At 57.1% G+C, this 21,675-nt stretch overlaps 4 protein-coding genes across 4 annotated transcripts; all 4 read right to left on the reverse strand.

The window, feature by feature from the left end:
* Positions 1–1,341: 1,341 nt before the first annotated feature.
* On the reverse strand, positions 1,342–2,277 carry EsH8_II_000168 (Alpha/Beta hydrolase protein; the record flags this gene model as incomplete). The annotated part of the gene is made up of 1 exon (XM_083263466.1): positions 1,342–2,277. The coding sequence occupies one exon, from the start codon at positions 2,275–2,277 to the stop codon at positions 1,342–1,344; it is 936 nt and encodes a 311-aa protein (XP_083120788.1).
* Positions 2,278–3,271: 994 nt separating this feature from the next.
* Positions 3,272–4,526, reverse strand: EsH8_II_000169 (SDR family oxidoreductase; the record flags this gene model as incomplete). The annotated part of the gene is made up of 2 exons (XM_083263467.1): positions 3,272–4,272; positions 4,505–4,526. 2 exons carry the CDS (start codon positions 4,524–4,526, stop codon positions 3,272–3,274), a joined length of 1,023 nt encoding a protein of 340 aa, XP_083120789.1.
* A 1,386-nt stretch (positions 4,527–5,912) lies between these two features.
* On the reverse strand, positions 5,913–8,258 carry EsH8_II_000170 (P-loop containing nucleoside triphosphate hydrolase protein; the record flags this gene model as incomplete). The annotated part of the gene is made up of 2 exons (XM_083263468.1): positions 5,913–6,386; positions 6,441–8,258. The coding sequence occupies 2 exons, from the start codon at positions 8,256–8,258 to the stop codon at positions 5,913–5,915; spliced, it is 2,292 nt and encodes a 763-aa protein (XP_083120790.1).
* A 2,884-nt stretch (positions 8,259–11,142) lies between these two features.
* On the reverse strand, positions 11,143–12,648 carry EsH8_II_000171 (C2H2-type zinc finger protein; the record flags this gene model as incomplete). The annotated part of the gene is made up of 5 exons (XM_083263469.1): positions 11,143–11,495; positions 11,550–12,109; positions 12,176–12,255; positions 12,308–12,499; positions 12,574–12,648. 5 exons carry the CDS (start codon positions 12,646–12,648, stop codon positions 11,143–11,145), a joined length of 1,260 nt encoding a protein of 419 aa, XP_083120791.1.
* Positions 12,649–21,675: the final 9,027 nt, after the last annotated feature.

Raw genomic sequence — 21,675 nt, forward strand, 5'->3', positions numbered from 1 at the left:
GCCGGTGTAAGAGAATGTATGCGACAATAGAATCGTGTGTCGTCGTGGGAGCCAACCCCGCCAAAATCTTTCGCCGTTGGTACCCCACGCTGTCTCGGAGCAGGCGGGGCCATGGCCTAGGCCTTCCCCGGGAATCTGACCGGCAGCCATGTGAATCACCAGGCCCAAAAGGAAAGCAATGCACTGTCATTGGTTATATTATAAGCGACTTGGATGAAATGGCGTTTATTTCGGTCAGTCGATAAGCTCGCTGGTTGCAAAACGCGTGGTCCGAATCGTTGCAAGTTCCGTGAGGCGTAAACTGGTATCACCAGGCTCAAGTAATACTGCATCGACATAACGAGAGACGTGATACTAGGAGCCGATAGACATGACGTATTTCGTTTAATTAGGGTTGTTTTATCTTGGATAAGTCGTTTATTCGAGTCGGGTTGTAGCGGACAGTGTGGTAATATTTCAAATAATATTCACACAATCAATCACCTTTAACAATAGCAATTAAATAACCATAAAATCATTTCCACACCACCATCCTAGTCACAACGACAAAAACAGATAGCATTGGTGTTCCCATGACCAGCTACGCATAGAAACACTACTTAAAAGCCAAAGTAATCAAGATTGACTTCACGCCATTCAAACACGACCGGGAGCACTTCTTCGCCCCCAACGCCGACTGCAACCCTGGTGTGGCATCTGCACCAGCCGGCCAGAGCGCGTCGTTCTGCGTCAATCGCCTCGCCTCCTACGTATCTCACTTATAAGTACCTAAAGAACACCCTGTCGCAGCTAGAATGGTCGTCATGCCCGGCGGAGGAGCGACTGTCTCGAGCGGAAATACCGTTGAGCCTCAATGCCCTCCGGCACCGTCGACGCTGCCAGCGGGGGTGGATGGGATCGAAATTCACAGGGATTACATTTAAAGTGCTTTCCAAAGATGGTACCGTGGCCTCGAGTCTCGAAAAGGCTGGCGAGATCATTGCCGGGTGTGCGGGTGTTCAGCTTCTTTCCGTCGTTGGCTGCACCCAGAGCGATGTTGATGAACCCCCGGGGATATTGTCAGGCTGAATAAGACAACCCCCCTGCTTTCGACCACATCGTATAAATGATGTGATGATGCATTGTTCAAGATAACCATTGTTTGTTTCCTGTGATTGCACGTGGCGCATGATTTGCTCCGTTGCATACAAGCAGCACCTCACTCACGCCAACATCAACGACAGTAAAGATGTAGTCATTTATTTTATTCGTCACTGTTCCTTCTACGACCCTTCAGGCGGCGTCGATCGGCGACTTCGTCGACTCGATCAAGGGGCCGCTCTCTAACCATATTCCAGACCATCATTTGGTGCACTTGTGCACAAACTCGGAAATCTCGCGGTTGAACCTCTCCGGCTCCTCGTAGAACAGCCAATGGCCAGACTCAAAGACGGACGCCGCGGCCAGCCCGGGCCGGTTCTTCTCCACGCGCCTGACCGTCTCGAGCATGCCCTCCAGCGGGAAGCACCCGGACCGCCGCCCCGCCATGACTAGCGTGGGCACGCTAATCATCTCGATGGCCTCGCGGTGGTCGTACCGCGTGTGGTCGGCCAGCAGCCGCGCCAGCCAGGCCTGGTCACACAGGGCGCTGATGCCCGTGAAGAAGTCCTCGTCCTTCTTCCTCGTCTCGGGCGGGACGTCGTCCGACGGGGCGGGCTTGGCGCGGTACCCCAGACACCCGTCGACGAGGTCGACGTGGGCGGCCGCCGAGTCGTCGATCCAGAAGCGCTGCGCGGCGAGCATGCTCGCCTCGTCGAAGCAGCCCGTGTGCGCCAAGCTCTCGTCCCAGCCGTCGAACGACGAGCGGTCCTGCAGCGGCGCCTGGTCGACGAAGACGAAGCCCGAGAAGTCGGCGTTGCCGAACAGCTCGACGTAGGTCCAGAGCACGGCGGCGCCGATGGAGCAGCCCACCGGCACGATCCGCACGTCGGGGGCGGCGCGCCGCAGGTGGGCGACGAGGTTGTGGAGGTCGGCCGCCAGGCGGGCGACGTGGTACCCGCCCTTCATGCGGTCGGACTTCCCGTGGCCGCGCATGTCCGGGGCGACGACCCAGAGGCCCCCGGAGACCAGCGCATCAAAATTGCGGTGGAAGTAGTCGCTGGACCCGCTGAAGCCGTGCATGAGGAGCACGCACTGCGTGGCCGAGGCGGCGCCGGTGAGCGGCAGGGAGGACTGGAAGGCGAGCTTGCAGCCGTCGTTTGCGCCGCAGTGGGCGTAGTGCATGCCTGAGTTCGCCATCGGGACGGTTGTTTTGGCGGAGATGTGGCGGGATGGGGCGAGACGTCTGTCGAAAAGAGTCGGTTCGGCTGTTTTAAGGGGTTTCGATTGTTCAGGGTTGGGGTGGGCGTCATGGCGGGCGGGCGGGGGGGTTGTTTTCTGTTGGTGGGGCCGTCGCGGGTTTGCGGGGGACGGGGAGTTCGGCGGCCCGTGGTAGCGGCGGCGATCCCGTCCCGCCGCCGATAGCTCCGAGCTTGATGTCGTTCGCAGGCACCAACCTCGAACCGGTGGTTTTTTCGAGGAAACTGGGGTTGAGATAGTCAAAGTATGAATTTGCTGGACCATTAATTGTACATCTGAGCTTTGCCGCAGCTGAGGTTGAAGGAAGATCGCCAAAATTGTAACTGGGTTGTAGCCCAGTGACCAAACTCATTAAACAATGTCACATCTGCCACCGCTGCAACACGCCGCCTTCGCCCACTCAATAATGCGAACAAATTGAAACGTAAACACATGTGAATCACTCCGCTCGTCATATGTCACCATGAACCGTCGTTGGCTATGACAATCGCAAGCCCAGCACAGACACGGGCCACCGTACTGTGCTGCAGCTCCGTCACTCACTCAATATATATGTTTGCAAGCTCTCGCAGCGCCTCCGCCTCTTCCCCTCAAAAAAGCGAGGGCGAAAGCGAAGAAGCCTTGTCAAATACAGTCTATCGTCCAATTGCGAACACGCAAACTCGTCGTTCAAACATGTCCGACCCTTTGTCGAAATTGCACCCGCTATGTCTGTTTCCGTTTTGTAAAACCGGTGTCGTAATGAGTAATAACTTATACGGCAACCATCTTCACACATCTATCCTGCTCAATTGGCCGAGTAGCCTGGGGCACGGTCACGGAGTTCAAGTGCAGGGCCCGACATTGGGAAGCAAACAACCTCGTGGTCACACCCGAGGACTGAGTTCATATTCGACGTTTCTATTTAGACTCCTCCTCAAGACAACGGACCGCCTCAGACGCCAAACGTCTTGATGTCCTTCACCAGGTCGGTGATGCTCTCCTCGAGCGTCCTCCACTTGATGCCCAGGACCTTGGCCGTCTCGCTGTCGTCGTACTGGTGCAGCTGGTCCTTGGGCGGCCGCTCGCCGCCCTTGGTGCCCTCGGCCGGCAGGCCCTCGAGCTCCGGGAAGTTCCTCCGGACGACGTCGGCGATCTCGGCGTTGCTGAACCAGCCGGCCGTCGTGAACAGCCGCTTGCCGCCGGCCTCGGGCCGCTCCAGGGCCAGCACGTGGGCGCGCGCCAGGTCCCGCACGTCGATCCACAGGTACGCGGCGCCCGTCGGGGCGATGGCGTCGCGCCACTTGCCGCGGACCAGGTCGACGACGCGCTCGTTGGACGTGTTGATGCTGCCGAGGTCGGCGAAGTGGTGCACGACGGGGCCCAGCACCATGGGCGGCGCCACGGTGACCAGGTCGAAGCCCGGCTTCTCGGCGGCGACGAAGTCCCAGGCGGCCTTCTCGGCCAGCTTCTTGGACGCGCGGTACGCCGTGGCGGGGCTGCGGCCGATGTCGGCGAGCGTGACGGGGTTCCAGCTCTTCTCCGAGTAGACGGTGGCCGGGTCCGTGACCGTCGCCTCGTCGATGATGGACGCGAACGACGACGTCACGACGACGCGCCGGACGCCGGGCGCGTCCCGCTTGAGCGCCTTGAGGATCGCCGTGGTGCCGATGACGGCCGGCTCGATGAGCTCCTTCTGCGCGTCGGTCCACTTGAAGTGGAACGGGCTGGCCGTGTGCAGCACCGCCTCGAGGCCGGGCGTCTTGACGACCTCGTCGAAGGCGTCCTCGCGCGCGATGTCGGGCACGATGGCGACCTGCAGGCGCCCGCTGTCGAGGCCCTTGTGCGCCTCGCGGATCTTCTGCGCCTTGTCCTCGGAGCGCACCGTCGTGACGACGTCGTGGCCGCCGGCGAGGAGCTGCTCGAGGATGTGTGCGGCGATGAAGCCGGAGCCGCCTATTTGGGGGGGAAGAAGAAGACGTCAGGGGGGGTTCTGTTCATGATGGATGTATCCATTGTCTCTCATCTCATCTCATCCCATCCTATCTCATTGGGGCGTGGTTTCCTCGTTTCCCTCCTCTTTTTTTTGGTCGTAAAATGACCAGGTCATGTCGATCCCGCCAGACGAGTATGATGAGAGAGAGAGAGAGAGGCGATGGCCGTGGATAGCACGCAGGTGCTCACTCACCAGTAAGAAGGATCTTGGTCATCTTGTCGGTTTGGTATGTTCTATTCCTCGACGTCTAACCAACCCAAATAAATAAAATAAATTGAACCAGAAATACCGGAATTAAAAAAATAAGAATCCCAGAATCCGAGGTTCAGAATGTCTAGGGCCGAGTCAAATTGTCTTCTTTTCTCAATCAATTGATTGTCTCAACGAGGGAAACTTTTCAAACATGTTCCGACCCCCCTCTGGAGGAGCCTATTTATCTAATAACCTTTCCTCCCCCTTCCACGAGCGACGGCCGACCCCTCCAACCAGCCAGCCGGGCCACCGCCGTCACTTTACCCCTCCATTGCATGATGAATGACAAACCCTCCTCCCCCTCCCCCAGTGCCCCGCTTCGCTACCGCCCCTGGACAGGTTCCGCACGCACTATCGCGTCATCCCAACCATTCAGATGCCATCGAAGCTGCCCCCCCTTATCCCGCCGAAGTCGCAGCCCCCCACGTTGCCCGCGCCAGCCCCCCGTTTCCACGGAGCCGGACCTTGGTGGTGATAAGCCGGGCCGTTGGCACGACTGGCAGACGGCCGACTCATCGCCGAAAAGCGCAGCAGATGATTCATGTCCGCAGCATTTACCGAAAGAATCACCGTGTTCCATGTCCAACAAGCTTCCCGGTACGACTGGCAGGCGTCCCCGACGACAAGACGGGGAGCAAATTGTAAGTAAAAAGATATGCTCTTTCGTCTCCTTTTTGTATATTTTGTTATTCATCACACATACACACACACACACACACACACACACATTACGTTGCCGGATTACGGTACGGGGCTATGCAGCTGGTACATATTCCTACAAACGAAATAATACAATAATTCCAGTTTAACCTCGACTCCTCGAGTCCAGTTGCTGCCGCTATGCGAGGGGGGCGGGGACCCTCTGCCGTCGCCGCTTTGTCCGGGGAGGTCGGACCTATTGGGAGTCTTTATATCCCTCCAAACACCCAATAGCCGACGGGTCTATGCCCCACGCCAACGCCATATTCGCGAGGCGTATCGAGGCCCCGGGTGAGGGGAGAGTTGTTTGTTGTTGTTTTTTTTGTGCGCGGCGTGGGCTGTAAATACCTCTCTCGTCCTTCCTCATTTTGGGACGAACGATGTTGCCCAAAACTGGGCTCCACCTAAGCCTGTCCCTGCCTTGATTGCACGCATCCCCTTGTCCAAAGCAGATAAATTTGCACGTTCTTCTTCGAATCGCTGAAACGCCTGCCATGCTGTACCGGTGCAATGATACAAGACAATACGAGTGCCTCTGTCCTCGGCCGCGACTCGGCTTGCGCACCCCTGCATGCTAACCGTAAAAGTAAAAAAAAAGGGAATGTGTATTCTAAATCACAGCGGGGTCGCCAAAGCTACCTCCTCCGGATCATGACTTCTGATCCGGTCCCGGGGTTACGGATTCCGCGGAGGCGGGTGGCGGAGGCGGCGGCGGGGTGGGAGTGCCCTCGGCCGGTCCCGGGGGAGGAGGGAACGGCGTCGGTATCGTCTGGCCGATACTTGCGGCCGCGCTCGCCGGCACCTTCATCGGCCCCTTGGGCATGGGGACGCGGTCGGGGAGCTTCTCGCCGCGGATGACCTTCGCCACCTCGTTCTTGTCCAGGGTCTCGTACTCGACGAGAGCCTTCGCCAGGAGGTCGAGCTCCTTCCGCTTCGTTGTGAGAAGCACGCGCACGTTCTCGTACGACTCGGTCAGAGTCCGCTGCACCTCCGACTCGATCACAGCCTTGGTCTCTCCGCTGAGCTGGTTGTAGCGCTTGCCGTACTCGACGGGGCCGAGCTTGGCAGACATGCCGTAGAGGGCAACCATCTGGAAGGCCAAGTTGGTGGCGTTCTCGAGGTCCTAAATAATGTCAGCAATGCCCATGCAACCCACCCCATGTGGCGGAGAACTTACACTTGAGACACCGGTAGTCACCTTGTCGGTGCCATAGACGAGCTCCTCGGCGAGCTTTCCACCCAAGGAAGTCTCAATGAGACTCTTCAGGTCTCTCGTCGTGTACGAGTACTTGTCCATCTCCGGAAGGTGCGCGGTGTGTCCCAGGCTCTGGCCGCGGGGCAGAATGGTGACCTTGTACAGCTTGTTGGGTCCGCTCTCGTTGAAGAACGAGACCAGGGCATGGCCGGCCTCGTGGTAGGCCGTCATCTCCTTCTCCTTCTCGCCAATGATCATGCTCTTGCGCTCGGCACCCATGATGACCTTGTCCTTGGCCCACTCGAAATCCGTCATGCTCACGGCCGCGGCCTTGAGTCTGCTCGCGCGGACCGCGGCCTGGTTGACAATGTTCTCCAGCTCGGCACCGGAGAGACCTCCGGTGCTCGAGGCGATGGCCTCGAAGTTGATTTCGGGGGCGGCCTTGATCTTCTTGGCATGGTACTTGAGAATCTCGATACGGCCGCGGACGTCGGGGAGGGGGACGGTGACGTGACGGTCGAATCGTCCAGGTCGCGTAAGAGCCTTGTCGAGGAGTTCGGGGAAGTTGGTCGCGGCGATGATGACGACGCCGCTGTTCTGCTCGAATCCGTCCAGTTCCGTCAACAGCTGGTTGAGCGTCTGCTTGTGGTAGGCGGCATCCCGGGTGTTGCGGCGTCCGCCGATGGCGTCGAGCTCGTCGATGAAGATGATGGCGGGAGACTTGGACTTGGCCGAGGCAAAGAGATCGCGGACACGCTTGGCGCCGACGCCGACGTAGACCTCGTCGAACTCGCTGCCAGACATGTAGAAGAACGGGACGCCGGCCTCGCCAGCAACGGCGCGAGCCAACAGGGTTTTACCGGTACCGGGGGGTCCGACCATCAGAATACCTTTGGGGAGCTTGCCGCCGAGCGTGGAGAACTTGTCGGGGTTGCGCAGGAAGTCGACGAGCTCCTGAAGCTCGTCCTTGGCCTCGTCGGCGCCGTGCACGTCCGCGAACCGGGTGGTCTGGTTCTCGGCCTTGGCCTCGCTGTCCACCTTGCCGCCGGGCCGCTTGAAGAGGTTGAGGCCCTCGACGAGCATCGTGACGACGACCAGGCTGAGATACGTGAAAAGACAGAACCAGAGGACGAACTTGACCCAGCGGAACACGACGCCGCCGAACGACTCGTCGACGACGACGTGGAGCGGCCCCGTCTGCCCGTTGCCCGAGACCTTGGCCGTGGCCATGTTGGAGTCGCGCGACCTCGCGGCCAGCGCCTGGCCAACGGCCTGCAGCTGCGCCTGGGACAGGTTGCCCGGGGACTGCTGGCCCAGCTCCTGGCCGCCAATGACGCCGGTGTTGCCGAACGCGGAGGGCAGGTGGTCGTGGCCCCCGAGACCTCCGACGGCGGCGGTGCTCTGCATTCCGAGGGCCTGCGTGTATGCCTGGTCCACCGCCTCGTTCCTTGCGAATCGGCCGGACTGGTAGCGCTCGATGACGATGGCGGGCATGTTTGCCTTGAGGAGGAGCTGGTAGAATGCGTTCTGGGCGGTCGCGCTGGCGGGGTTCCTGTTCGCCGCAGCCTCCCTCGTGGCGAGGAGGTTGCGGGAGATTCCTTGGTTCGATCCGAAAAGCCGGTGTTGGTGTTGCTGGAGGGCGAGTCCCAGACCCAGGGTCCTCGCGAACGGGACGGCCGGGCGGGCGGAGGCGGAGGCCGCGAGCCGGAAGACGGATTGCATCGTCGCGGGCTGCATCACCGCCCGCCGGAGCAGTGGGCTGGTCGCGCTCAGCGCCAGCGCTGCTGGGCGTAAGGCCATGATGCCTTTGGGGGTGGCCGGAGGGGCGCGGTGTCGATTCAGGCGCCTGTCGTCAGAGTGGACACTTCGATCGTTTGCTGGCGCCTTTGGCGGAGTGATGAAAGGGGAGGGATTCGTGCACCACGGCAAAGGGAGCAGGGCCCTTCCGAAGCGGGAAAGAACAAGAAAAGATGATCTTCAACTACTATCGACGTTGTGGTTGTGTTTGTGGTGAAGATGACATGGTTCGCCGTCAATTACTCATCGGCTTGTTGAGAGGCGACGGGCGACGGATGTGGATGCGTTGAGGCGAGATGCGCTAGTTGACGTTATTCAATGGCCACGACAGGCGGTGCTGCCTTCCGAAATTTTCCCTGTTCCGAGCCGCGACCGGGGAGGGAAGAGAGAGAGTGCGAGCGAACAAGCACAGGCCCCCACGTGACGTCGACGGAGAGGGTGGATTCTAGAACCTCCCCGGGAATGAAGATGGACCGTTCCGGCGAATGACGACAAGGCCCATTGAAGGTGGACAGGGGGCGTACTTTGACCTCGTGTCATTGGTTAATAATCTTGCGTCAACCCAGAGTGAGTCTGAACTTCAGAGGAGGACCTTGGAAAATCGTACAGACGGCGTCGTGATAGAAATGACACGTCAAGTGGCCGCTTTGGGTATCTATTAGTGCCAGCCCATCCATCTCTCTTGTGTCGAATTCCAGCAGTGTCAGCTCCCAATCCGATCTACGTCGCGGCGTAACGTCTCTGAGACGTCGGAGAACGGGTGTCTGATTGGTCAATATTCCAACCAATCACAGAATTTCCCTTTCCCAATCCATCCCCGGGCCGCCCCCAAGAACATCACCAAAAGAGTCGAGAGGAATGGATGGGATGCATTCCTCCGCATTCAGGCAAATGCCGCCGATCAATCGATCATCCGGGCCCCTTCGATATGACTACGCGCCCGCGTTGACAGAAAACCCCCCCCATTCTTCTCTCGATTCTCACTCTTGCTCACATCGTCTCTTGGCCGTGACCTCTTTACTTTACATCTCCTTCGAACCGGCGGCCGCCAGTCTCATTCGACCTCTCTCGGCTCTGTGACCCCCCTGGCGGCTCTCATCGCTTTCTCACCAGAGTCCAACGCCTGCAGAATGGCTTACCCCAGTCTCACGTAAGCCCTCAATCTTATCTTCCACAATCTCGCGGGGGGGGGGGAGGGTTGCTTCTCGGGAGCCTCATTTCCGACCCCATGGAAGACCGCTTGCTCTCAGTTGCTACTTCTTCTCGCCCCCATCTTCCGCCATCGAATTTCCCTCCTTGATCTCGACCGTCTCAACTCGCCTGAAAGACCTCGAGCTCTCCCGCGCACCATAGCAAGCGGCACAACTTGGACGGCAACACCGCGCAATATTCACAGCATCTCCCGGAACCACCGCCAAGCCCGTCGCCAAAAGCCTCATTTAACAGACCCAACAAATAAAACATCCACACGGGGCCCCCATTCGCGCTTGTGCTGCATGCAGACGTGTCCAGCTCTCACTGCCTGGCTCTCACCAACACCTTACACACTCCCGTGTTACAGGCTAAACTCGGCTCTCCCCGTCATGCCTCAATCATCTTAGCCGCGATGCAGCCGCGCAGTCACAGTCACACGGGGCATTTGCATCTTCGGGTTTGATTGACGAGTCTTTATTTTCCATAACTGACTGCAGGTATCGGTTCCAAAACTATCCCTTTGCTTCTCGCTTCCCTCGGCATTCCAACGCAATACAGGGAACACTAAAATTACATATAGACACGGTCCTTTCTTCGCCCCTTCGTCCTTCAACTACCTCCTCTTCACTAACCGCCTCTTCCTGTTTTTGTGGTTGTTTTCCTTCGCCAACCCACTGAAGATGTTCTGTTCTAGGGAATGCGCCGCCGCCAGACAAATCGTCGACTTCGTACTGTTGTTGATACAGGCAATGTTTTGTTTTCCGGGCCGAACCCAAACCAAAAAAACAAAAAAACATCAAGCTGCCAACCCGGCCGAGCCTTTCGTGTATCAGGCATCGACTGACGTCCCTCAAGTCCCTTTAACCCCCCCACCTTCCATCCTCATTATCGGTTGCCTCATCCTTCCTATTGCTCCTTTCCCAGGTCGTAAAGGGCCGTCAATGATCGGATATCGTAAAATGATTTCCAGCATGCCAAGTTCCTTCCCCTTCTGTCCCGCCCGGCTCCGGTTGTTATGCTTTCGTTTGCATCGTGTCATCGAGGCGTTGACCGACAGTGGTCAACCAGGGATCCTCGTGAGAGAAGGAGTGAAAAAAATATGGAAAAAGAATATTAATAAGACAGCAAACCGCCGCCGATCCGAGCACCGAAAAAAGCAGAGTCCCCAACAACCAACCGGACAAACAAGCAAACAATATTAACTCGAAAGCAACAGGAGAACCCTCCTATGATATATCCCAGAAAATCCAGATGTGCACACTCAAACGTCGATGGGGGTAATCATATGTGGTTGACAAAGGAAAATGGTGCCTTTAGGCAGACAGCCTCGGAATGATTTCGAGGCGGAATCAAATCGACGAGTACAAAGACCCGTCGATGATTATGCTTTTGGGGTTGGTCGACATTTGCTGACCCTTTTTTTTCTTCTGCTCTTCTTTCCGGGTACATTGTGCCAATAGGCATCCGGGAATCGCTCTCTTTCAACAGTCGACAGCTCGGTTCTGTGGAGCCCGCGTGGTATCTCCTTCTCTTGCATTCAACGAGGTGGGGGAATATAAAAATCAAATCGCCGTCGTGGTTTCCCGTAGTGGTACAGACAACACCTTGATCAGGCGCCGTTGGAAAGGGTGATTATGTATCGGAAGACAGGGATTGGTGTGGCAGTGCCCATCGTCGAGTGGCGGTGCGGTTCTTACATGTTCTCGATCCGCGCGGAGGGCAATTGCATCGACGGGTCCTCGAACTCGATCTTGGGACCTCCCCAAGGGTCGTATACGCCGGATCCGTAGGTCGGGAGCTGGCCGATCGTGGCAACCTCGACCGGGGCCTGGTACGGGACGCCGTTCCAGTACTCCTCGGGCTGTGCCTGGGGCGTCGGGGAAGGGTAGTGCTGGTTGACCTGCTGGGGAGGAGGCTGGGGCGCCTGGGTCGGGATCGGTTGGGGGGTGTGGATCTGCTGTTGCATCTGCTGGTGGCCGTAGGGGACCATGCCCGGCTGCTGCTGTTGCTCGATGACGGGGGATGCATGATGCAAGGCGTACGTGGCTGCTTGCGTTGGCTGGTGAGTATAAAACCCTTCCTGGGTGGATGGGCTCCTACCCGATGCCGCCGAGAAGCTGCTCGGGCTACTTTGGAGGGACTGGTTCATACCAGGTGCAGAGTACGGAATCTCGACCTGCTGCTGCTGCTGCTGCTGGCGAGGTACTTGTCCGTACTGTTGGGGCATGGTGGTGTTCATGGTGGCGACCCCGGGGTTGTTCTGCTCGGTCACGTAGTACGAGACTTGAGGCATGCTGGCGGTTCGCTGCAGCATCTGGTCGTGGACTGGCTGGCCGTGGAATTCGTGGGCACCGCCGGAAGACAGGCTATGGCGGTGGGCCCCGTACTGTGGCTGCTGGTGCTGCATCGGGTACTGGGTCATGTGCTGGCCAAAGTCGGCAAAGGACGCAGCTCGGCTCATGACGTGGCCGTGGCCCATTCCGTGGTGGTTCATCGCCATGACGCCCTGGGGAGGCCATTGCATGCCGGCGTGCTTCGGTGTCGAGGGTGACTCGCCGCTGTCCGAGTCCGAGGTGCAGTCGTCCAGGAGCTCGTTGGGGTGGAGGCCGCGCTGGTGGGAACGCCTTTGGTGCTTGACCATGGTGGTCTTGCGGCAGAAGCTGTTCGGAGGGGTTAGTGTCAACCCTTCAGAAAACGACGGGGAAACCTGTGGTTCGGAATTCTACCTCTTCAGACAGCCATCATGGGCGCACTTGTACGGGCGTTTGCCCGTGTGGATGCGGCGATGCCTGGCCAAACTCGAAGACTGCTGAAGTCAGTACGTTGCCAGCGCACGGCGGTGGTGAGGGGAATCATACGTCGGAGAATCGCTTTCCGCAGCCAAGGTGTTGGCATTGGTGAGGCTTCTCTCCCGTGTGGGTTCGGATGTGGACAGTCAGAGCACTCCTCTGGATGAAGCTCTTGCCACAGCCCGGCGTCGTGCAAGAGTACGGACGCTCGTTCGTGTGGATGCGGTAGTGTCTCTGCAAGTCCGACTTCCGGTTGAAGCTCTGCAAGAAGTCGATGTTAGATCCGTCTGGAGAGCGAGGCTCGAGTGAGCACGCCCAATTGCTCGCAAACTCACCTTGTTGCACGACTGCCAGTCGCACTGGAAGGGGCGAGCGGTAGGCTCGTTCTCGACGAGCTCCATGAGTTCCATATCTTTGGGGATTGGTTGTGTGTTTGAGCGGATTACCAAGGTGCGGACCGGTGCAGTAGTTGTACTACTTATAGTCCCGCGGTGGAGGATATTAAAGGATGTATTGGGGATTATCGGGTGATGGAATGGCCTAGGCTGGTAAGGGGCCCGGGGGCAGAAGACAAGGGGTGGCGAGGGTGGATGTGCGTATTATGGCACCCCAGCTCGGAATGTTCCTTGAGCGGGACTTTCAATGCAGACTCCCGAGGTGTCGTTCAAGGATTGACGTGTTTGGGAGGAACGGCGACGGCGAAGTGTGAAGCAGCAAGCAGAAGGACGGTGACCCGAGACAGGAACGTGGTGCGGCGTCCAGCGCAAGGTTGCCAAAGTCCAGCAGTATTCGAAGGGTAGAAGACGACTTGTGGAACTGCACGACGTGAAGAGAGAGGAGGAGGAGGATGAGCAAGAGGAGGAGATGGATGGATGATAAGAGAGAAGAAGAGGCCTGAGCTTGGGGGTGTTGGTATTAATCAGGCACGGTGGCGGTGACGGATAAACTGACACTCCTCTTGGGGGCGACAGCTAGGGAGAGAGTGGTGTGAAAGAGAGAAGAAGGAGAGGAAGGGAAATGAAGCTGGTTGGAAACGGTCAGCTCAAAACAACCCAAAGTACGACGAACTGATGTGAGGCAGAAGGGAGTATGAGTTCATAGCGGGTGGGAAAGTAGGTTCCTTTAAGTCAGCCACAAGTGTGGACGTACCAGAAGGTGAGAGGGTCCTGGTGCACAGGCACTAAAATTCTCCGTCTTCGATGAAAATTAGCCACCTGACTGGAGGATCTGTTGCGAGTGGTCGAGCGCAAACTGGTGGGAAGTGCTGATGTTACTTGCAGGACAATCCCTTCTTCGGGCGGCGGATGAGATAAGAAGGGTGAACCAAGTTCGGGCTGGCTTGCCGTGTATTTTGTTTCGAAGTCCAAGTGTCGAGGGCCGGCGTGTGTTAAGTTTCCGAGACTAGAAGCATAATGGTGGCCACCAGGAACAATGCGATCGTCGAACCTCTGAGCGCTCAGGTACGGGAGACCGAGCGGATCTTGGACGACTGGCGTCGTTTGGGGGTGTCTGGATGACGAGAAACAGGCTCGGCTTTACTACTGGCAGCTTCCCTGCTTCTGTTCTTTTCTCGTCTCTCTTCGACGACTCGCGCAAAAGGTGCACAGAGCTCCAGATGGTCTCCGAAGAGAAGAGGATCCACTGCAAAGATGGTCTAGACAGACGGACCGCGAGAATCACCCAAGTGGGGGGCCGGAGGAGGACTAGGAAGGGCGTCTGAGGCTATCTCTCGCTCTCTCGTGTCGCAACGGCGGTGCTGCTGGTTGAACCGTGGTGAGGCTACTTTGGGCGAAGCCGGGATGTTGCAGGTGTCGAAGACGGTGAGCCGGGGATGGAGAAACCTTGGTGTCGGTGTTGGGAGCCGAGTAGCGTGTGGAGAACTGGTGAGTGAAGGACGCAGTGTGTGTTGTGTGTGTTTTTTTTTCTGCCACAAGGATGGGTGGTGTAGAAGGGAGCGAGTAGAACTGCGGCGAGGAGGAATTGCTCGGCACAAAGACGAGTCCAAACACAGCAATCGGAATTCGGCTGAAGAAACGAAACAGGGAGGGAAGGTTGAGATGAGGTGCAGTTGCGTATGTGCGTGTGCGGCGCCGTGGGAGAGGTTGTGGGTTTATGTTATACTACGAGGGAACAGGAGATGACTGCTGGCCAGCCAAAAGATTATCGTGGAGGCGTTGCTATATGAGAAAAGACGTGAGGCGTCGGATGAAGGTATATATTATCAGCAGCAATATAGCATTGCATTCAGATAAGTGGTGCTTCTTGTCTGCTGGAGCGGGCAGCTCTGCTGTTCCAGGGGCCCCTGGAAGGAGGGTATGGGTTGTGGACAGGGGGATGGGGGAGGGGGGCAGCTGTGGAGGCGTGGAGTGAGGTGCAACCCTTGGTAACCTGAGGTAGTACGGATTGGGACCTTTCTTATTTTCGATGGTGCAGAGGGGGGGACGGGAGTGAGGTAGAGAGAGAGAGAGAGAGGAGGGAGGGTAAGGGTAAGCTAGGTCGAGTGACCTTTGGCATGTACCGCAACTGTCGTCCTTGTCGGGCGCTGGGGGTGGGAGAACGCTCGAGCGGTGGCAGGCCAGGTAGTGGCTTGCTACAGAAATTGATTAGATCAACGGAGAGCAGAGACCACACGCCAGGCGTAGATGGTCGACGGCCCTGTGGGCGTGGCGATCCTTAGAGCGAGAGTAGTCCTCTGTGCGTCGGGCCGGCGACGTTGGAAACGGAATAGCCTCGATATAAATATATTATAATGTTTTGGCAGAGTGAAATTGAAGGTAGGCGTCGTTGCCGGCGTCCTGTATTGGGCGAGCCGGGCTTTGGGGTGGGGATGGGGGAAAGGACTGAGTGAGAGAGATGCTGCAAGCGCACAAACACATGGACTCGCGGGCTGGCGCTCTATGGTGCTGGCTGTTGTTGCCGGGAGGAAGTAGAAGAAGCAGCACACACGCACGAACCACGCACCAGGCAGGTAGGAACTGCTAACAGGGAATCGGGAAAGGCAATACGAGTGATATATCTGTAGGCCAATGGAGCCCGAGACGCAGCTCCGAGCAGCAACAGAAGAAGCAAGGTTCCGATGTGACCAGTCGCGGCGGCGGAGGGGGATGAGACGTTCTAGGTGCGCCTGTACCGTGGCAAGGGCCTCTGTTTCTCTCGGATCGCCCTTCCGTGAAAGTATGCGTTGGAGGTTGTGTGTGTGAGAGAGGGGATAAGTTTGCTTTATGTGCAATAAGGAAAAGAGATCTGATAGAAAAAAAACGAGGGGGAAAAATAAACGAGTCGGGGGAGGGGACCCCGGGAGCTGTTTGGATGGAGAGAGCAGGGCTGAAAAAGTGACGGTTGAGGAGCGCGTCTGTGAGGTGAGGACGAGCGGTTGAAGATGAGATGTGAGGGCGTTTCTTTTTCCACGACGTTGCGGATGGCCGCTTCTGGGAACGGACAAGTCGGGGGTGTCCCTTCAGGTGAGAGCTGATGGGAGGAAGAGCAAAAAAGGTGGGATAAGGCGGAGGGGGCCGAGATCTCTGAGCTCCAGCCAGGTCCGGGTCCAAGATGAACAAGGTTGCCGTGTGGGAAAAAAAAGGTGTGTGTGTGTGTGGTTGAGTGTTGGTGTGTGTAGATTGTGCACACAGACGATGGGCGGGCCAAGATGTCGACGACAGAAGGAAGAGAGGGCGACGTCGAACTGTAGTAGTCGAGTAAAATAAAATAAAAATACAATAAAATACAATTAAACCACCACCACACGGGAGCGGGGACAGGGAGACAGACAGACGGACGGATGGCAGGGAAACAACAGAGGCTTCAGTTGCCAACAACGTGCATTTACGGTTATAGGCGCGGTTGCGGCTGCGGTTACCGTTGCGCGGGCAGCCCGGCGGCGGCGGTTTGGGAGCAGCTGCGACGGCTTTGTTCTCTTTCTTTGTCTCGTTTGTTGCTGGGTACTGGTGCAGCACCACTAGCCGTCGCAGTTGCTGAGCAGAGAGTTGCAGAGTCAGCAAGTAGCAAGTAGCAAGAGGCAACGGCGATGCGATGGGCTTCCTTTCCTGTTGGAGGAGAGGGGGGAGGACCACCCTGATCCATCAGGACTAGACTACGTTGGGGGCCACAGGGAGAAGGGCATCAAGAACAAGCGAGGCGATGGTGCAAGCGTGTAGTAGAGTCTTTTTTCCCCCTTCTTGTTGGCAAAGAACCCATGACCAGAACAAGCCAGGGCCTTCCGAACGTCCTCCGTCTCCCACAGTCCGGCCCGAGTATGTGGACCGTTCTCCTTTGGCCGTTTGTCTCTGGACGAGAATCGGCGGTCGCGGCTTCCCAGAGCCACTACTTACCTTTGGTGGTGGAGATGTGGGCGACAATGGTCACATATGAGAAGACGTGGAAGGGGGAGGAGAAAAGGTGGCTAGTCTGGTCGGATCTCGTCCTGTTGCCGGACCAGGCCTGCCCTTGGTGACGTTTGACGACGGCGGGCGAGTATCTGGACCCGTCGTAGCTGTTTGGGAATCAACGCGACGCATCTTTCGTCGGGCAAATACTGCTCTTCCCGCCGGCCCCGGTGGTCGAATATCGGTCGGCACACGGCATGGGAAGCTGTAGGCGCTCTCGGTTTACCTCGAAGTGGAGGTGAAGAACAAAATAAAACAAATAAAAATAAAAATAACCAGCCCATAATGCTCTCTCCTCTCTGCCCACTTACCCTTCCCACGGCCTATAGGGACGGCCTGATGGCGAGCAAAATGACAAGGCTACCTACCTACCTTGGGCACGGGTTTGACTGAATGGGGTGGCAAGCCGATGGCTGGCTCACTTTACCCTACGCAACGATACTGGAGTCGCTCGACAGGCACAGGCACAGGGTAGCCACCAGCGCAGGCACAAGGCGGGACAGGACAGTGGGAAACGTCCAAAGGTACTTGGGGCCCTAGTGTCCGCCTGTCTCTTGCATCTGTCTCTCCTCTGCCACTCTCTCTGTCTTGGGCCGGGGCCTGATCCAGGGGGCAGGGAAGGGGGGGTGGAGAGGGGAGGGGAGAAGAAAGGTACGTACTCTGCCCACCCAGCAAAACAAACTGTGCAAGATACGTACCTTTTTTTTTTTTCTTCCTTCCCTCTCTTCCCCCCCAAGTACGGAGTACACTAGGTACGGTATCCCCTAGCTGATCCACCCAAGTGTCCCCGCAATGACTCGTCGTTTCCCATTGGTACTGGCAAACGGCACCGCACCTCTCAAGTGCCAAAGGAGCTCAATAGCACCGGTGCATTAAGACACACCAAGTGAAATTGGAGAGAGTAAAAAGAGAAAGAGAGAGAGGGGATCAAATGTAAGCCTTCGACTAACCAACTCCAACCCGCCCGAGAAGGAGTCGCCGACGCGGCCAATTTCCCCATCCTTCATCTGAAAAGGAGACATAGGAGACGACGACGGGGCCAGGGGCCGAGATAGACGTCATGCTGTATCCGCATCTCATCGACGAACGTTTCTCGGGTTTGGGGTCGAGTCCTAACCCCTGCCACCCGATATCCCGTCCCCCTCAGCTTCTCTGGCCTTTCCAGCACTCGGCATATAGGCCTACAGACATTGAAGTCGGCAACTGGCGTGACCTGTCTGCAAGGCCATTACTAGTGTAGTAAAGCCATCATTTTCAGGGACAAGGGGTCGGGGCAAGAGAAAGGAAGGGAAGGGGTCGCCTAAAAAACACAAAAAAAGGCCTTTGCCAAGAGTCAAGCTCCAGCAGGGGGGGAAGTGTCCGTACGAAGTACCCGGAGGCAGAGAAAGGGATGCAGGCCTTCTGCAGGCCCCGGGGTACCCCCCCTGGCTCCGAGCTGGCCGCTTCTGGGTCACACCTTTTCGCCCTCTAGCACCTGTTGTTCCTCTCCCTGCTCTCTGAGACCCTGCCCACTGCGGATAGAAAGAGACCTTTCTTCTGGCCCCCCTGACTGATCACGCTGTCCCATAGGGAATGTTACGGCATGGGAAGCCGTGGTGACAGGTTGCGGTTACGGTGACGGTGACGGTGGGGGTGGGGGCAAACGAGCAGAGCAATCATGGTGTGTCATGCTCCGAGTGTGGGTTCGATACGTCCATCTCTCAGTCTACATGCTGCGTAAAAGCGTCCCTCAACCACGACTGAAGAAACACTGGCGTCGCGGGATCATGTGCTGTAAGCTTTGGCACTGACGTAGTGCGTCTCGGCCGCCCATGGTTTCTGCCCGTCGTATGAGGCAAATGTATGTACCTGCTGTCGCAGTCATGATCCCTCCGCTGCCGTCTTGTTGCACATATTCCCCCGGGCCGCGGAAGGAAGGACGACTAGTGTGGCAGCCGCGGGGAAGGCATTCGGGGCATCCGCTTAGACGCACAGCCAAAACTAAACCAAGCTCTGAAGGATCGTCTGCCGGCTGCACCTCTTGAGCCCACGTTTGCGCCCTCTTCGTCAATGTACATGCATGCTTCTCTAGGCTGGCCCATCTGTTCCTGGTTCCCTGTCCAGCCGTCGCCCGCAAATGTCTTCGATGTATGTCACAAGCCTCCCAACGTCCAGATACATGTATACAAGGGTTCGCTGCTCAAGTAACCCCTACCGCCCAATAAGTCTATCAATTCTGCTTGCCAATAGCTTTTGAGTGCTTTTGAGAGGGGTTCCGGTGCCGTATGGCCTGTTCTGGTTTGATATGAATGCCTCTCGTGTGTGTGTGTGTGTGTGTGTGTGTGTGTGTGAGGTGTACACACAGCGGGGCATATCCTCGTGCGTGCCATGTATCCGTACTGCCGCCACAGTCCGATATCCAGGTGGCTCATCTTCCCCTACCGCCTCGTGCAGCGCTGTCATGGCTAATAGAGTTTGACCAGGCATCTACAGCGTCACGTCAACGCCTCCGTACCGCCACCGCAGTTGCTTCTTCCTGGTTGCCAATCCTCCTCGTTCGACCTAGTGTTCATGCTTGGTCGTGTCCCGTCTTCCCCGACGAGTAGTGTAGCAGCCGTTGGTCCAACTGCTGCTCATGGGCAGATAGATGCCTTGCGCTTACACAAGCGTACAATCTGCATCGCTTGCCTCATCGTTTCCGAGCATGACATTTGAGCCGCGAAGCCTTCAAAGCCCGTCGGGACTTATAGGAGAGAGGACCCTCTTGAAGAGGTCCTTCTCCATCAGTCCGTAACCTCCGTTGGCACCTACCGTACCCAGCAAACAAGCATCTGGGTTCTTGATGACCGGCATGCGGCACTCCCACATTCCAACTATGGAGAAGGCTTGTCCCTGGACTTGAGAAAATTTAACGCTCATCAGCTTGCGAATGGCCCCTCTGTGTGCCCCTCTTGAGCTCCATCCGGAGATGTCAAAATTGTCAGTGCCGCTGTCGTCAACTTTGTAGCCGGGCGGCTGCGCCTGGTTGGCCCCTCCTATGAACATGGCTCTTCCATGTCCGTTACATTCAAACACATGAACCACCGGGCGTTGATGACAAGACTCCGCCAACGCCCAACACGTAGTCTTGAGAACGGTCATCAACCACGGCTGCATGCCGTAGTTGCATCTGCCAGACCATTACAGCTTGGAAGGGATTGGCCAGAGCTCGTCCTAGGCTAGCTCGGGCCCTTGTCGTGGTCAACTGGTCTTGCCCACTTGCCCTGCGGCGCCAGCTGCCCTGTCATCTCAGGCCTGGCTCTCTTATCGCTGGTCTCGTTACAGGCCCCTGTCTCCAACACCTGTTAGCACCGCCCGCCAACCATTTGCCTGTAGTGTACGGATACTATAGCAAGTACTCCATCCGGACAGTGATGCACGCACTTTTCGTCGCCGTCATAGACGAGGGCGGCACCACCCAAGGGTAACGGTGCGAGGGCCCCCATTGTTTCAAGCGTGCAGCTTCGGCTGGGCCTGTTTTTGCCCTCAATCCGGCGTCGAATTTGCTCGAGTCCCTTCTCCAGGGCGGAAGAAGGTCGACTCGTAGATGTTACCCTCCTTGTTACGCCAAAAGACGACTTCCCCCTCTTTCGCCCACGATGCCCGTAATATCTCCTGTCACGAACCGGAACGAAAGTTCCCCATCTCCCCAGGACAAGCCATCGCTGTCATATGGCGAAATTCAAAGTGGATTGCGGTAGGGTTCAGCCTGCGACGCCCCAAAAATCATAGACTTGGCGACTCAGTAGATTGTCGCCTGAGCATTCGAGATAAAGAGCTCCTCTCCTTAGTATAATTTGTTCGTTGAGTGGTCTATCTGTCGAGATTGATTTGAGGCTGCGGCCGCAACGGGGACGAGGTGCTCATGGCCACATGTGTCCGAGTGTCAACCAGGGTATCGACAGAGGACACAAATGCCTCAACAAAGGCCGGCCAAGTATGCGGTGAGGGACGATGGGCTCTCGAACTGGCTACTCGAGCCTGCGCAGTGACATGCATTGTGGCGGACGGCGGGAGTCGAAATCGTGCTTCGCCATTTGGCCCCTCGTGTCGCACACTGTTTTGCGCAGTGTTCTCTTTCCCCCTTCCTTCCCGCGCAAAAAATAAGGGTCTTCAGTTAGGTGGGGTTGATTGATTTAGTAAGCCCCTTCCACTCAATTCGTGTAAATGCCCCGTGTATCATACGAGCCTCATGGTACATTGCTTGGCTTTCTCTGCGGCGTCTTATTGCTCGGAAATGGCTGGCAATTGCCTTGACCACTGTATGGACAACCAAGCGCCAGTAGGATGCGGTTGAGGCAGCATACTGCCTGCCGCAGATGGAATAAACAACTTGAGCGGTTGCAACCGTCCCGCCCGCTCAAGAAATTCTTCAACTGGCTCAAGCAGGGGAAACCATGCTATTTGTCAATCACTCTCAATGATGAAGCGGGCCCCCCCCCCAAGGCAGCTTTGTCTACGGCACACCACGGATGCAACACAGCCAGAGCTGCTATCCACCCTCGGCGACGGGCATGGGGCTTAGAGCATGATGTCGAGGCCCTCCACCCTCTCATACCGGCTCGCATCCGAAGTGGTGCTCCGGACAGGGGACAACTCTGTAGAAACCCCAAAAATTTCGGGTGCCGTGACTTGGAACGTGGTGTTTCGAGCTCGACGCAGCCCACATCGACATTTCCAATTGCTCTCTACGCCACTTTAGGCGCAAATAAGCCTTGAAAGAGTCTCCCGTGAGGCAGGCCCTATTGACGCATTTGGCAATGAATTGGTCGGCGCCAAATCTGGCAGAACCATTCGGAAGCCCGGCTGGTTTGGCCCCTCACTTGCTGTGCCGCAACTAATTCTGGCCCTCTCTAGGACATGGTTGGTTTCAAGACCACAGAAAATGGACTCAGCATCTAGCCACCTCCCTGAAATGGAGCCTGAAGCTAGCTGGGCTGCCCAAATTGCGCTGTTGCCCTTCGCAATCCCCCCTCCCACTAGCTTTGAATTCTTTGCACAATAAGCTTTCGTTTGATCCTTACCGTGGCGAATAGT

This window comes from Colletotrichum jinshuiense, chromosome 2, assembly GCF_051148585.1.
Source record: "Colletotrichum jinshuiense chromosome 2, complete sequence".
NCBI lineage: Eukaryota > Fungi > Ascomycota > Sordariomycetes > Glomerellales > Glomerellaceae > Colletotrichum > Colletotrichum jinshuiense.